The sequence below is a fragment of the Corvus kubaryi genome, unplaced genomic scaffold (genome assembly GCF_017639235.1).
Source record: "Corvus kubaryi isolate FWS band 111438036 unplaced genomic scaffold, C.kubaryi_AGA036_p1.0 37398, whole genome shotgun sequence".
Classification (NCBI taxonomy): Eukaryota; Metazoa; Chordata; class Aves; order Passeriformes; family Corvidae; genus Corvus; species Corvus kubaryi.
In genome coordinates this window covers 11,529,374-11,541,743 of record NW_024581137.1, presented here as the reverse complement: position 1 = coordinate 11,541,743, position 12,370 = coordinate 11,529,374, and the positions used below count along the sequence as shown (strand labels likewise).

The following is a 12,370-nucleotide window of genomic DNA, read 5'->3' as shown; positions in this document are numbered from 1 at the left end:
AATCAGTGAAAACAGACGAATATGAAAAACGTAAAAACTCAAAAAGTCCCAACCGTACAAATGGCTCATTTCTTGTCCTGTTATTTGCATACACTCCCACTCAGGGAGCCTGTAAGGGCACGGTGGAATTTCAGGTTGTGTTCAGCAAAAAATAGGTCGTGAGCAAAATCACCTTTGAAAAAGAACAAGCAGCAGGGACTTCACCCAGGTTGCCAGCATTGGGAAGACAGGGGATAGAAAGATGTCCCATCTTCAAACACAGCACAGAGCCAAATAATTACAACAAAAGGAAGGTGGGACAGCTCTTCTTGCAAAACAGGATTAAAAATCTCCCAAAACTAATGGAGTAAACTCAGTGTCTGCTCCCCTCTGCTTCAAGCAATAAGAATAAAAGGGAAATGTGGGAGACAGGAAAGAAGGGAGTAAAACCCACAGGGAGTCTTCTGAGGCATCAGATGTAAAAAAACAAACACAACAAAATTGGGACAATAAAAATGGGTTGCATTCAATATACAGGTGAATGAAATGTCCTTGTATGTAAAAGATAACAAAGCAAGTCACTGTTGTCACCACTGTGTGCTGAGTGCTGGCTCACAAACCCCTCAGCACCAGCAGCCAACCCTTTGTTTCCGATAGTTGCTCAGGTGGAGGGTTAAGAGCCACCACATTCTGCCTCCAGCAGTGAAACCAATCAAACCCAATCCTTCCCCAGCCAAACACCAGATAGAGGTGGCCAAGGTCTGCAATGCCAAGGGTGAGCAGTGATAAGGGACCAGCCATACCCCTCAATGTACAGCATCAGCCACCAGAATGCCTGTCCCTGCACTGCTTGTGCTGTCAACAGAGGAACACAGCTGTGGTTTTCAGCCAGAGAACACAGAGAACACACAAAACTGTACAGCCATTTTATACACTCCATATAGCATTTTCTTTTCTAAACCTGAGTTCCCCCAGGCTATAGTGTTCCTGAGCCATTGCACCTGATGTACACAAGCATCTAATTCAGGTATAGCCTGGATAGACTGAAGAAAAGGTGACTTATTTATTCTTGTCTTGTAGTATCTAGCACGATAAGATCCTGACTCAGAAGTCAGGCTTTTAAATATTTGACCTAACAGAGAAATGCTCCTTCATGATAAGCAAGGCCCTTAAAAACACACACGCACCTATTAATGTAATTAAAAATCAAACACTTCATGATCAGAACACCAGACAGATTTTAGCACAGGCACTGTGCCTGCTTGGTTTTCTTGTTTACATACCCTCTACTTTTATTTCTCTCATTTTTGGAATAAAAGGCTTGAAGACATAATTAATAATTCCCACTGCACTTTCAGGCGCACAGATATAGCCATACCATAACCCCAGAGGCAGCAGCCAAAATTGGGTCTGCTGTGATAAGCCCTATCTCTACTAGGAACCCTGGCTGAATCAAAATTTTTTCAAAGACCTCACTTGTACTGCCTGAAGGAGTTATTGCTACTTCTGTAGAGGCATTTTTCCAAATAATACAGCCAAAACATAAATAAATTAAGAGACAGAACTGCTTGGGTGTTGTTTTCATTTATGTATGGTGTAATTAGGAAATATAGGTCCAGCTACAAAAGACAGAGTTCAGCATATGACAGCCAAAACACAGGTGGGCTGTTTGCCACCAAAAACAAAACTACAGTGTTAAGCCATGTAACATTTGGGACATTTTCACTTCAAAGCTTCTTGTTACTTTATATAAGAATTGATTAATTGCTTTTCTTTCTGGTAACTTTAAAGATGGGGATGTTTTACAGAGGCATCTCTACCTGGAAGGCAGTCACTCAGTCTCTGCAGAAACATGACCTATAGATAATGTTATCTGCATACGTACAGACATACAATTCACCTTTAAGAGCTGCAAAAAATATTTACTTATGAGAAGCTGTCACTGTCACAAAAAAAACTCTGCTCATGTCCATTAGTAACAGTCAGATTAAAGCAATGTGGGCTTTAACAATTAAGTGTTGTAGCTTCCTTGAAGTGCATGTGTTTGCCCTCCTGCCTGGTGATTTTCATGTTTTAATTCAGAGAGCAACAACATCCTACTGAACACAAATGAGGGAATGTATGTAAAAGGGGTGACGGCCTGTATAAGCCTTTCTTCACAGCCACTGTCCAACAACCAGCTATAAACAGTGAACAATATCTATGAAACAATATCTAATGAAATAGATATTGTTTCAATATCTATTGAACAATATCTAATGAAAGTCACAGACATCTGAGTAATTCTAGTGGCATTTAGAGCTCTTCTCTCTTATTTATGTGACTCAGAGTCAGACACTCTGCATATTTCCAGCAGGGAATAAACAAACTCAACGTCCTCCCTGCAGTACAATCCAAAATGTCCTAGAAGACCATAATTTTCCATCCTTATTGCAAGTTAAAGGCAGCCAAAAACCACCAGACTCTTTTTTATGTGGAACAGAAAACATTTCTCCAAAGCTGCAGAATCCTATCCACCAAAGGTAGAGATAAAGCCTGAAATATCCCTCCAATTGCATCAGGAGAAAGACCTTCAAAAAGCTGCAGTATTCACTCAATCCCTGCTTCTTGGAAATACTCACTGCTCAGAGTTCAAATGCCAACAGGAAAATTCAATTGTCTGCTTTATTGGAAAATGTTGTGTCACCACTGAGGGCAATTATCAGAACAATCTCACTATTTAATTTGGGTGGAGGCAAAACAAAGAAGTCAGTAATCCAACAGGTTTCCTTGTAGTGGCCTTTGAAGTATCTGTCAATTGAAACTTGAAAAGAAAGGAGAGGAAAAAAAACCCAAAACAACACACAAGCAAAAAAAGGGGAAGATCCAAAAAAAAAAAAAAAAGGGTCATATTGAGAAAGTTGTCCAGGGTGGCAAGAAGTTAAATTAAAAACTGAAACTGAACTGGTCTGTTAAAAACCAAGAAAACAAACAAACAAAACCAAAACAAAACAAGAGCCCAGAAAAAAAAAGCACAACACTATTTTATGAGCAAATGTTCTTGCTGTCTTGCTTAATTTAGTCTTTCCAAATGCTTAACTGTGCCTAAGTTTCCTTTATTTCTTGGGTGAGAGTAAGAATGACAGCAAGAGAAAACTTAGTTCATGTCTCAGTCATATTAGCAAATCCTAAAGAACCCTAAAATGCTAAACAAAACCAAGAGATGCCTCCACTTAAGAGCAAACCAAACTAAACTGATAACAAGGTCAGCAAGAGGCATCTATATCTATGCAGTTGAGCTCAGGTCTTTTTAGCTCAAAATCCACTGAGATTAGGGAATTTGCATGTGGACTTCAGCAGGTTTTAAACGGTGTCCTTCTGCCATTGCTTAGAAATCGTACCTCTGCAGTACTACAGGTACACTTTTCCAAATAATCTCCTTTTTTTAATTTCAGCAATTTTATCAGCAATGCTAGGAATGAATGTTCTACTTGGTCCCATTCAGATGAGCATGTCCCATATATTCATACTAGACATTCCATTTTTATTACAGCTATAGCCATTTCATTACTCTGTGCTGAAACCATTGCTTCACTTGATGAATCACCTATTGCCACGCTCTCTGGGGACCAAAAAAAGTAAGCCAACAGAACATACAGAACTGGATAAGGACAAGACAGCAGGCAGGAGCAAGTAGCAAATATTACACAGTCACTGAAACTTATTTCTACCTGCTCAGCCAAAAAGGAAAGAGACATGCACTGAAGGTCTCCTCAGACTTCAAATAGCCCTTCATGTTTTAAATATTTCAGTTTCCTGTACACCACTTGTTAGCAGAATACTAAATACACAAAAATACCAAAGTTGAAGGGCTCAGTGCTCAAGTCTCAAACTCAACTGTCATGAAGAACTTTGCACATTCAGACTTCTATTTGTTATTTCTAACAGAAGAAATCAGTTAAAAAGTCATTAAATCAGGTCTCCCAGTACCTACCCTCTCAGTGGCATTGCATTATGGAAAGTATGTTTTCATAAATTTTAATTTAAAATAAATGATTGTGGCAAATATTTTTACAGGCTATGCAAGAATTGCATTGAATGATTTACCCACCTTCTCGGTGATGTAGCAATTAGAGCTATCAGCATACTGCAGTGCAAATTGGTCATGATTTGCAAGAGACCACCTTAGAAATACGAAAATAAATTAATCACAAAATGAAATCTTAATAATTCAAAAAGTACCCTTTACATAATTTTAGTATGACCAAACAAGTGTCTGTCATTCCCATGTATTTCTCATACTTCTCATAGTTTTCCACAGCTTTCAATGATGAGTTCCAAAGTTAAAAGCTTGTTTACAAACGGAAAACCTCAGTACAAGTATATCCTAGTGATCTTTGTTTGCAGTAAGCAAGATCACAAAGTCACTAAAACTGACCAAAAAAAATAAAAGTACAGTACCAGAAATTTATGCTAGCTTATACAATACACAGTGCATATAGTATTAAGTTGATATATTACATTAGGCATAAAATATCACCTTTTTAGCTCAGCAGCAATTTGATGAATTTAACTAGTTTCTCCTGTGTGGTAGCACTTGCTTAAAACATAAAAGCTTAAAACAGCTTTTTCAATTGATCCATTAAACGTAAGTAAAGGTATTTGTCTTAGCCATTTATTAGTCCATATTGCAGAATTTGCAATTCACATTTCAGTTTCATATGAACAGTCACATCAACTGGACCAGCTTACAGCACCCACTGGACCCTGCTCAATATTTAAAGCCAGAGGCAGTGCTTTAGTCCCTTAACCCATGAACTGCAGGGACCACAAGCCAAAGTGAGTTGGCAAAATGCATCTCTGTGCAGAAAGGAAGGAAACAGTCACAATGAGAGTCACCCACATGATGGAGCTGCTTTATTAGGAGCCGCATCTTGCAAGCAATTGACCCAAAATGCACTGCAAATTCAAAATTTGAAGATAACACAAAAAGATTTAAGAAACTAATGACTAGTCATACAGGATATCTAGATTTTCTTTGGAAAAAATTATCTCCTACTTGGTTTAATACTTCAAAAAGCACCTTATCTAGTATGCTCTATATGGCAGAACTTACCCATCACAGACTTCTTTTATTATCGAGGACAGTGGCTTTTTCTGGTAAATGAAAAAAAGAAAGAAAAAGCAAAATCACCAAATTAGAATACCTGTGAGATCTTTGAATATGATTCCAAAGCCACTAAATGCAAAGAACAAAACTAGTAGCATTTCATTATTTCTTTAGCATTAAGTGTGAAAGATCCCAAAATTTTCTGCTGTTTTGAGCTCATAAAGGTATAAATATAGCAATTCTAAACATATGCATTATGACGTTATCCATCATTTTTGTCAACCTTAGCCCATATGACAAACTCAGTTTCTCAACTGAGAAATCAAAGGGCCTTTTGTGTACATTGCATCTCATTACCCAACAGAAACAGAAGATTTAGATATCAACACGAGCATTTTCCAGAAATGACATCTGAAACCAGAAGACATTCAAAAATTTAAAACCTTCTTTTGTCCCTTTCAGAGATGGTCATACGATGACAGTAATCCTCTCTCTTAAGTGCACACATGCAAGTCCCTTTCTGATAAAACACCAGCTGGAAGGTGTTAAAATCCCAGATGTATCAGTTCTGCTTTATTCTCTACATCTGTGAGCACAGGAGCATTTGGACTGACTCAAAGCAGCTCTCTTGCTTTGGGCCCCGAAATAGAAAAGGAAAAAACAGCCTGTTGATGTTGCAATGTTTTGAACATTGTTATAAATGCAGGGTGCATACACAAGTGTTTTTAGAAGACTTCTGGCTAGGAGAAGATGCACTTCTATGTCCCAAACCATAGATGAAATTGCATGGCAAAAAGAAACACACCAAATTTCACGAGCTGGGTGACTCTTGAGCCTTTTTTCTCCAACACTGGGTGACCACACAATGCCACACATACCTGTTGCTTCACAAAAATTTCCCAAATCACCTAAACATCATAGGATCCCCTTCTCTAGTTACTTCCAATAATGACAGTTCACCAAATTATTAAAAATCAAGCGAAATAAACAAAATACAGAAAATTCACCATAAACCCACCCACAATCCAACACCATTGTCAAAATAAGCTTTTTACCTTTAATTTTTGTAGAAAATGATTAGTGGAAAAATTAACTCAGTATCAGGGCATGTTATGTGAAGGAAGAATTATTTTTCCCTTGAATTTTTTTTCTGTACTTCACCACAGCATAGACAGAAAGCCAGAGACAGGACTCCTTGGTCAGGTCAGGATCAGGCAAGGATTTATTATTTCAACAGTCCAGTCAACAAAGCCAGTTTATAAACAGGCAGAAACATAACACAAGACCATTTTAATCAGACATGAATGAAAGCACCTGCTGAAAGGATTCTATTCCTGCTTACCATATTGTCTCAGTCCTTGGTTTCCTTCCTTCCTCTTTCACTGCCATTTCTATTTTCACATGACCACCCAAGACGATCCACACCAGGGAAGTTAATCAAACTAAAAGCTGGCCCAGGAAGGGGGGGGAAAAATAGTTTTCACCAGGACAGATTTCCTTATCTGCCTTGCTATGTACCTAAATGAGTAGCAACACCAGCACATGGGAGAAAAGGCAGAAGTGGGAAACTGCTCCATTCTGCAGCAGCGACATGTCCCTTCTCCACAGCAGCTTCTCTGGTGCACTGGCTGAGTTGTTTGCATATCTGCAGCAAGGCTGTGAAGCAGATCAAGATGATCATGCCACATAAAAAAAGTGGGGTTTCCCTCCAATTTTTTTGGACTGATTAGTTCCTCAGTCTGGATTACTGTGTCATTTCTGTGCAGCTACCTTGACCTGCTGTCCTCCTCTCCAAGGGTTTTTTCAGCTTCTGCAATCCTGTGAGAGAAATCCCTGCTTCCAACTGCTTTATATCCTCTATCTTTTCAAAAGAAAAAAAAAAAACAAAAAAAAACCAAAACCATGCTTTTGGGATGGACAGAGGGAAGAGCACAGCTTTGTCTGGAGCTGGATAATGTCAGTTTGCCATTCAGCACACGTGTGCCAGCCTGTAGGCAAACTGCTGCCAAGCAGAGTCCGCAGCTCTGCATGCTGCATCCCTTTCACCCCTCAGGATGTTACTGTAGGTCTTGTTCTGATATTTCCATATTGTGACAAAATTTTATCTGAGTTATTAATTCCTTTTACAAAGTATACAGAAACCAGCTAGCAGATTCAATATAAGGGAGGAAAAAAGAGTAACTGCTTTTTATTGCCATTGTTTCCCAAAGGACCTATAGTTTCCCACTAGAAACTATGACAAAAAGACAATTTAACAACCTAAACAAGCAATAATATAAATACCAGGAAGGCTGGATTAGATTACTTTTCAAGTCATTATTTTGGTCCTTCTAAGTTGTCTACACCATCAACTTTTACATCTTTCGTCAATATTCACCTCCTACCCTCTTTGCCTATTCTGCACCACCTTTGCATTATTATGTGATAATATCTGAAACTAAAAACTTGGACAAAACAAACACAAAACCCCTGCAACAAATCAATTAGAACCTGTAAAGAACAGCTAAAAGAAAAAGCAAATGGATCCTCAACAATAAAAATTATTTATATAGTCAGTTTCTCCTGCTACAGCTTGGTCCTCCTGTGGCACTACCGCTACAGCACTGATGTGAGTAAGCACAGCTCATGATGAAGGAAGCAACAAGATGAAAACCAAGTGGAACTCTTCTGGGACACAGAGTTTGCAATTAGTGATTTGATAATACTTTACAAATTAATAAATGTAAAATAAATACCACCATAGCAATACTAATAAGTACTAGCAATACTAATGAACTGCTGCTCCTAATAATCCCTTGGGCTTCACTCCCCCTGTGTATAAGTCTCCAGACAAAATTCTTTCCCCTCCGCTTGCAGGGAGATAAATTACCACCAGCACGTTGTTCACAAGAGGAGTGTCACTGCAAGCAGGCGAGGGCTGCCACAACTCCCTGTGTGCACTCTCCCGGGAGGAGGCTGGTTGGTAAGAGTGTGCTGCAGGGAAACTCTGGCAGGCAGCACGCAGAGCTAGCAGCAGTCCTGCCACCCTGCCTGCACAGCCAGGCCCCCTTGCCAGCAGAATGCTGCTTTCCTCTGGGAGTGACAGGCGGGTGAGTGCCCAGCTCCCACGGCTGCTTGCTAGCCACCCCCAGAATCTCATCGCAGTCCTGCGAGCAAAAGCTGCAAGACACTAAAATATGTTTGGACATGACTGTTTACTGCATGTATAGGAATGCAGCACTACTAGAAAACAAAGAAAAGCGAGGAATTAATTTTTTTTCTTTTTGAACCATGGAAAATGAGATAAAAGCCCATTTCCATTCTCTGTAGAGTAAATCCACTTGGCAGGCCATTCAAAGTCACTTTGTTTCTTTCCTGGCTCTAAATACCTGCCTGACGTCAAAGACCACAGATTTAAAGGTTTTGTTACCTTAATCTTAGTAAAATTATGTTTATGGAAATTTACTTATCTTTGCTGCATTTACAGTTCCAAAAAGTCAAATTTACCTTATTAGTCAATGTACTTCAAAGAATTTCTTACAATCAGTCCAAAAATATTTTGAAGTTTTTCCTTCACAGAAATGAGTATTTTGTGCTACTGCATTTTTTTTTGTCTCTGTGTCTTCTCTTAGACTTGTAAAAATGAAGTGAGCTTTTACACATGCTGAGATGCTCATTTAAAGCTCTACGAAGATCAGGCTGTTGCTTTTATATACAAAATAACAGAGATCAAAGTAAACTTCATGCTCCCTACAGGAGATAACACCTTCAGCTAACTTATCACAGTATCTGCACTGAACACATTGGTTAGAATAAAAGTATTTTCCTAGGATAGGTATTAAATTGATAGCTGAAGTTAAGTGGGAAAAGGCACTGGGGCATTATGGCCTTGTGACTTACTGATCTGCACATGAGGGGAGAATCCTGACAATGGCACAGAGCATCGGCAGCACTAGAGCCAATGTGAATTTACACACCTGGTAAAGCTTTATCTGCACTGACTGGTTAGCACAGGTGTCCAAGATTCAGGTGTGGCCCTAGTGACATCCACCATGCAGGAACACCTAGGCACCCTGTCTGTGCTCAACTGCACATGTCTCGGATGGGGTCTCCAGGTTTTGTGTGCTGGGATGCACACAGATCCCTAACTCGGTCTTCTTGAGTACCTGCCCTTGCTACTTGTGCAATATTTGGTAGTACATCCAAAGTAACTTGCAGAACACTACCTGAGTTTTCCCACTCCAATTTCCTCACCAGTTTCATCCTTTCATGCCTACCCCTATGGAGAACTCATAGGGAACTAGTCACCAGGAAACGCAGGTGTGCTTAGTTACAAGTCTGTAAACTGGGTTAGTCCAGATCACTGTTCTGTTCCAGAGAAATCATGGGATGAACAAAAGTAACAAAGAATATCCAGTACACCAGTGCTGACCAAGCCCTAGGTTCTGTTCAAACCACCAGTGGTACACTAACTTGGGCTTAAAGCACTTCCAAATCAAACAGGAAGTGTGTGTGTATATGTGCATGCGTGAACTGTAAAGAAGACAGAAGCCTAAATCCGGGTGGAAACCTGTGTTTACATGTGCAGTTCTAATACACTTTGAGCAAGACCAAGAAATTGTAGACAGGTTTCTTTTAGGCCAAGCTTGAATATCTTTCTTTTCAACATGACTAACAGAGATTCATTGCTTTTTCTTCTTCCTGGGTTGGTTTGTTAAGTTGTGCTTGTTGGGGTTTTTTTTGGACAATCATTGGGATATCACTCTCCCTGTCTGACACCTTTTAACCACAGAAGTAAAAAGAAAACCCTTAACTTTTCTGTCTTTAAGCCTCACAGAAAAAATAGCAGATGCAGCACATCTGTTAGTGGGAAACAGCATTAAGGAAAAAAGTTCTGTTGCTGATCTGTGCATCTGTCAAAAAACCAGAACTTAAAGCCAGTAAATACAATATTCTGTCTTATAATAAATGCTACCACTATACTAATAAATCTTTCAGTGCTGAAGTCATTTTTATGCCTATGAAAAAACAGAAAAACACCTCTTTTCACAGTCAGTGGAGGCTTTACTTGTTACTGTCATACAACAGGGTCCACGGTGGACTGGTGGCAAACAGCAAATGCCAGGAGATCCGGCTCCATGACTAGCTACTTCAGCACTGGTATCCTGTGGTGTAAGAGATAAGGTCTTCTGTAAGGGGGAGATGCTGGAGTGCTTTGGACTTCAGCCTTTTCAACCTGCTCTGAACCACTCTGTGAATCAACACTCTCCACTGACTACAATGGAATACTGGTGAGACCAGACTGGCTAATGTATTATCGAGCATCTGTAAAACATGAAAGAGAGGATTTCTCTAACCCAGCAGAGCACCAGAGAGAGTGAATGCCTGAAGAACCGGGACACTGCAGTGCTACAGTAACAGAGGCCATAAAACCCAGCCAAGGCCAGGCCGACACCACGCAGTTCTGCCAGTGCAAGAACACAACCCAGGGCAGGAAACATTCACACCTCAAAGCCGACAGGCAAAACCCTCAACAAGTGCAGCTGCTGACGGGAGAGAGCTTTTATCAGCTCTTAAGGTGGTAGTTTTAACAGGTCAGTAGCAACACCTTGATATAAATTTAGCAGTAGGAGTTCCTCAGAGCACACAAGACTTAGGGAAACCCAGGTATTTGTGCCCTCTCCCACTTCACTTGCAGTTACAGCTTCCTCAATTGCTCCCTTCCCACCCCCAAAGAGACCCTCACTCCTAAGTCTGCATTTCACCTGATCTAAGCATTGACAGATAATATGTTTAGGATGTTACAGTGACTGTACAAGGAAGCAGCAAAACATAATGTTATTAACAATAAACCTCAAGTAAACAAAAAAACCCCATAAACAGTATTTTACAGATACTTTTTACTCTGTATCTAGTGTCCTAACAAGTCATAACATTTCCTGCTTTCTCAACTATAAATAGGAACACTAAAAACTCCCAATCAAGAGTACTGAAAAGTACTGTTAAAAAACACCTGGCAACCCACAGCTGTGGATTTCAGCATGTTTGTGTGCAACACACTTGCCCCACATATTTAAAATACAGCCAAAGTACACTGTAAAATACAAAGCAGGGCTTTAAGGTTTGGCTTTTCACACAACCTATTAGGAGAGCATGCCTTTGAAGACTGAATGAAGAAACCCCAAACCCCCAGCTCATGAATGACACGTTGCTGGTCTACAAGGGAAGAAGTTTCTCCATGAAGGCAGAAAAAAATTATACTGTGGGGTTTTTGGTATTACTCTCTTTTGTATTACAATCTGTATGTCTATAACTAGAACATAATTGAGTCATAAACTGTGCCTGCATACTCCAGCTGGCCAGAATATGAGTTAATTCATTGGTCCATAACTTCAGGAATCTTGTCATTACACATTTCCCTTAAATAAGAGCAGAATTAACTTAAGAGATGGGACTCCTGCTGATAGTTAAAAAAATTTTACGGATGCAAGAACCTTAAAGTCATGTTTAGCCTTCACCTTGAAAATGCCATCAGCTGCAGGCAGCAAAATTCAGGCTCCAATTGAACAGGGAGGTTCTGGCAAGAATTATGGAGCTAGTAAAATCAGAGACATGAAAAAATTCAAACCAAACTCCAAACCAATCAAACAAAAAACCCCACAAGCCCACAAAAAACCAAGAAGAGAATAAATAAAGTGGTTTATCTCTTTCCTAAAATATTATTTTCTGAACATCCTTTATGCTGGAGATCAGGAACAGTGGGATATTAGTTATGTAGACCTCAAGTGTATCCTGGCTCTACTTGCACTTCGATTTAACAAAAACAACCAACCAACCAGCCAACCAAACCCTGTCTACTGCATTGAACTTATGGTTCTTAACCTAGAAGATAGCACCAAGTAGAAAGCATAAATAGCATCCATTAGACTAAAATTCACTAAACATTTCTATTTATTTTCCCTGTCCCTTTCTTTTACAATGTCTAACCCTTCTGCACAGCTATTACCTCTTCCATCTACTAAGCCTTGCTGCTGTCTCTGTATTCAACAGAAGCAGTAAGACAGAGTTTTTATGTATTTTTCAGTGATGAGGTCCCAGCCACATACACCACAGGACATAAGTTTGCAGCTTTGAAAGACTCCAGCCAACCAGTGGGAATGTGGCTTTGGACAAGCCAGACTAATAAAATGTAACATGTGACAGTAACATTGCCCATTTTATCCCGGCTGGCTAGCTGCCACCACATCAAAGAACTGAGGCTCTAATGATGACTACTCCAATGCCACAGTCCTTTAAGAAAAGGAATCATATTTTTCAAACTCC

General features: G+C 39.7%; 1 protein-coding gene across 4 annotated transcripts in view; it reads right to left on the bottom strand.

Moving 5' to 3' along the window:
- The window catches only part of ELMO1 (engulfment and cell motility 1), a 305,383-nt gene that overhangs the window by 237,434 nt on the left and 55,579 nt on the right, over positions 1 to 12,370 (bottom strand). For all 4 annotated transcript variants that reach the window (XM_042042860.1, XM_042042859.1, XM_042042862.1 and 1 more), the window contains 2 exons: positions 5,075 to 5,115; positions 4,070 to 4,142 (listed from right to left, as the gene is read on the bottom strand). In XM_042042860.1, coding sequence (XP_041898794.1) covers positions 4,070 to 4,142; positions 5,075 to 5,115 — 114 coding nt within the window. The remainder of the gene's footprint in view (positions 1 to 4,069; positions 4,143 to 5,074; positions 5,116 to 12,370) is intronic.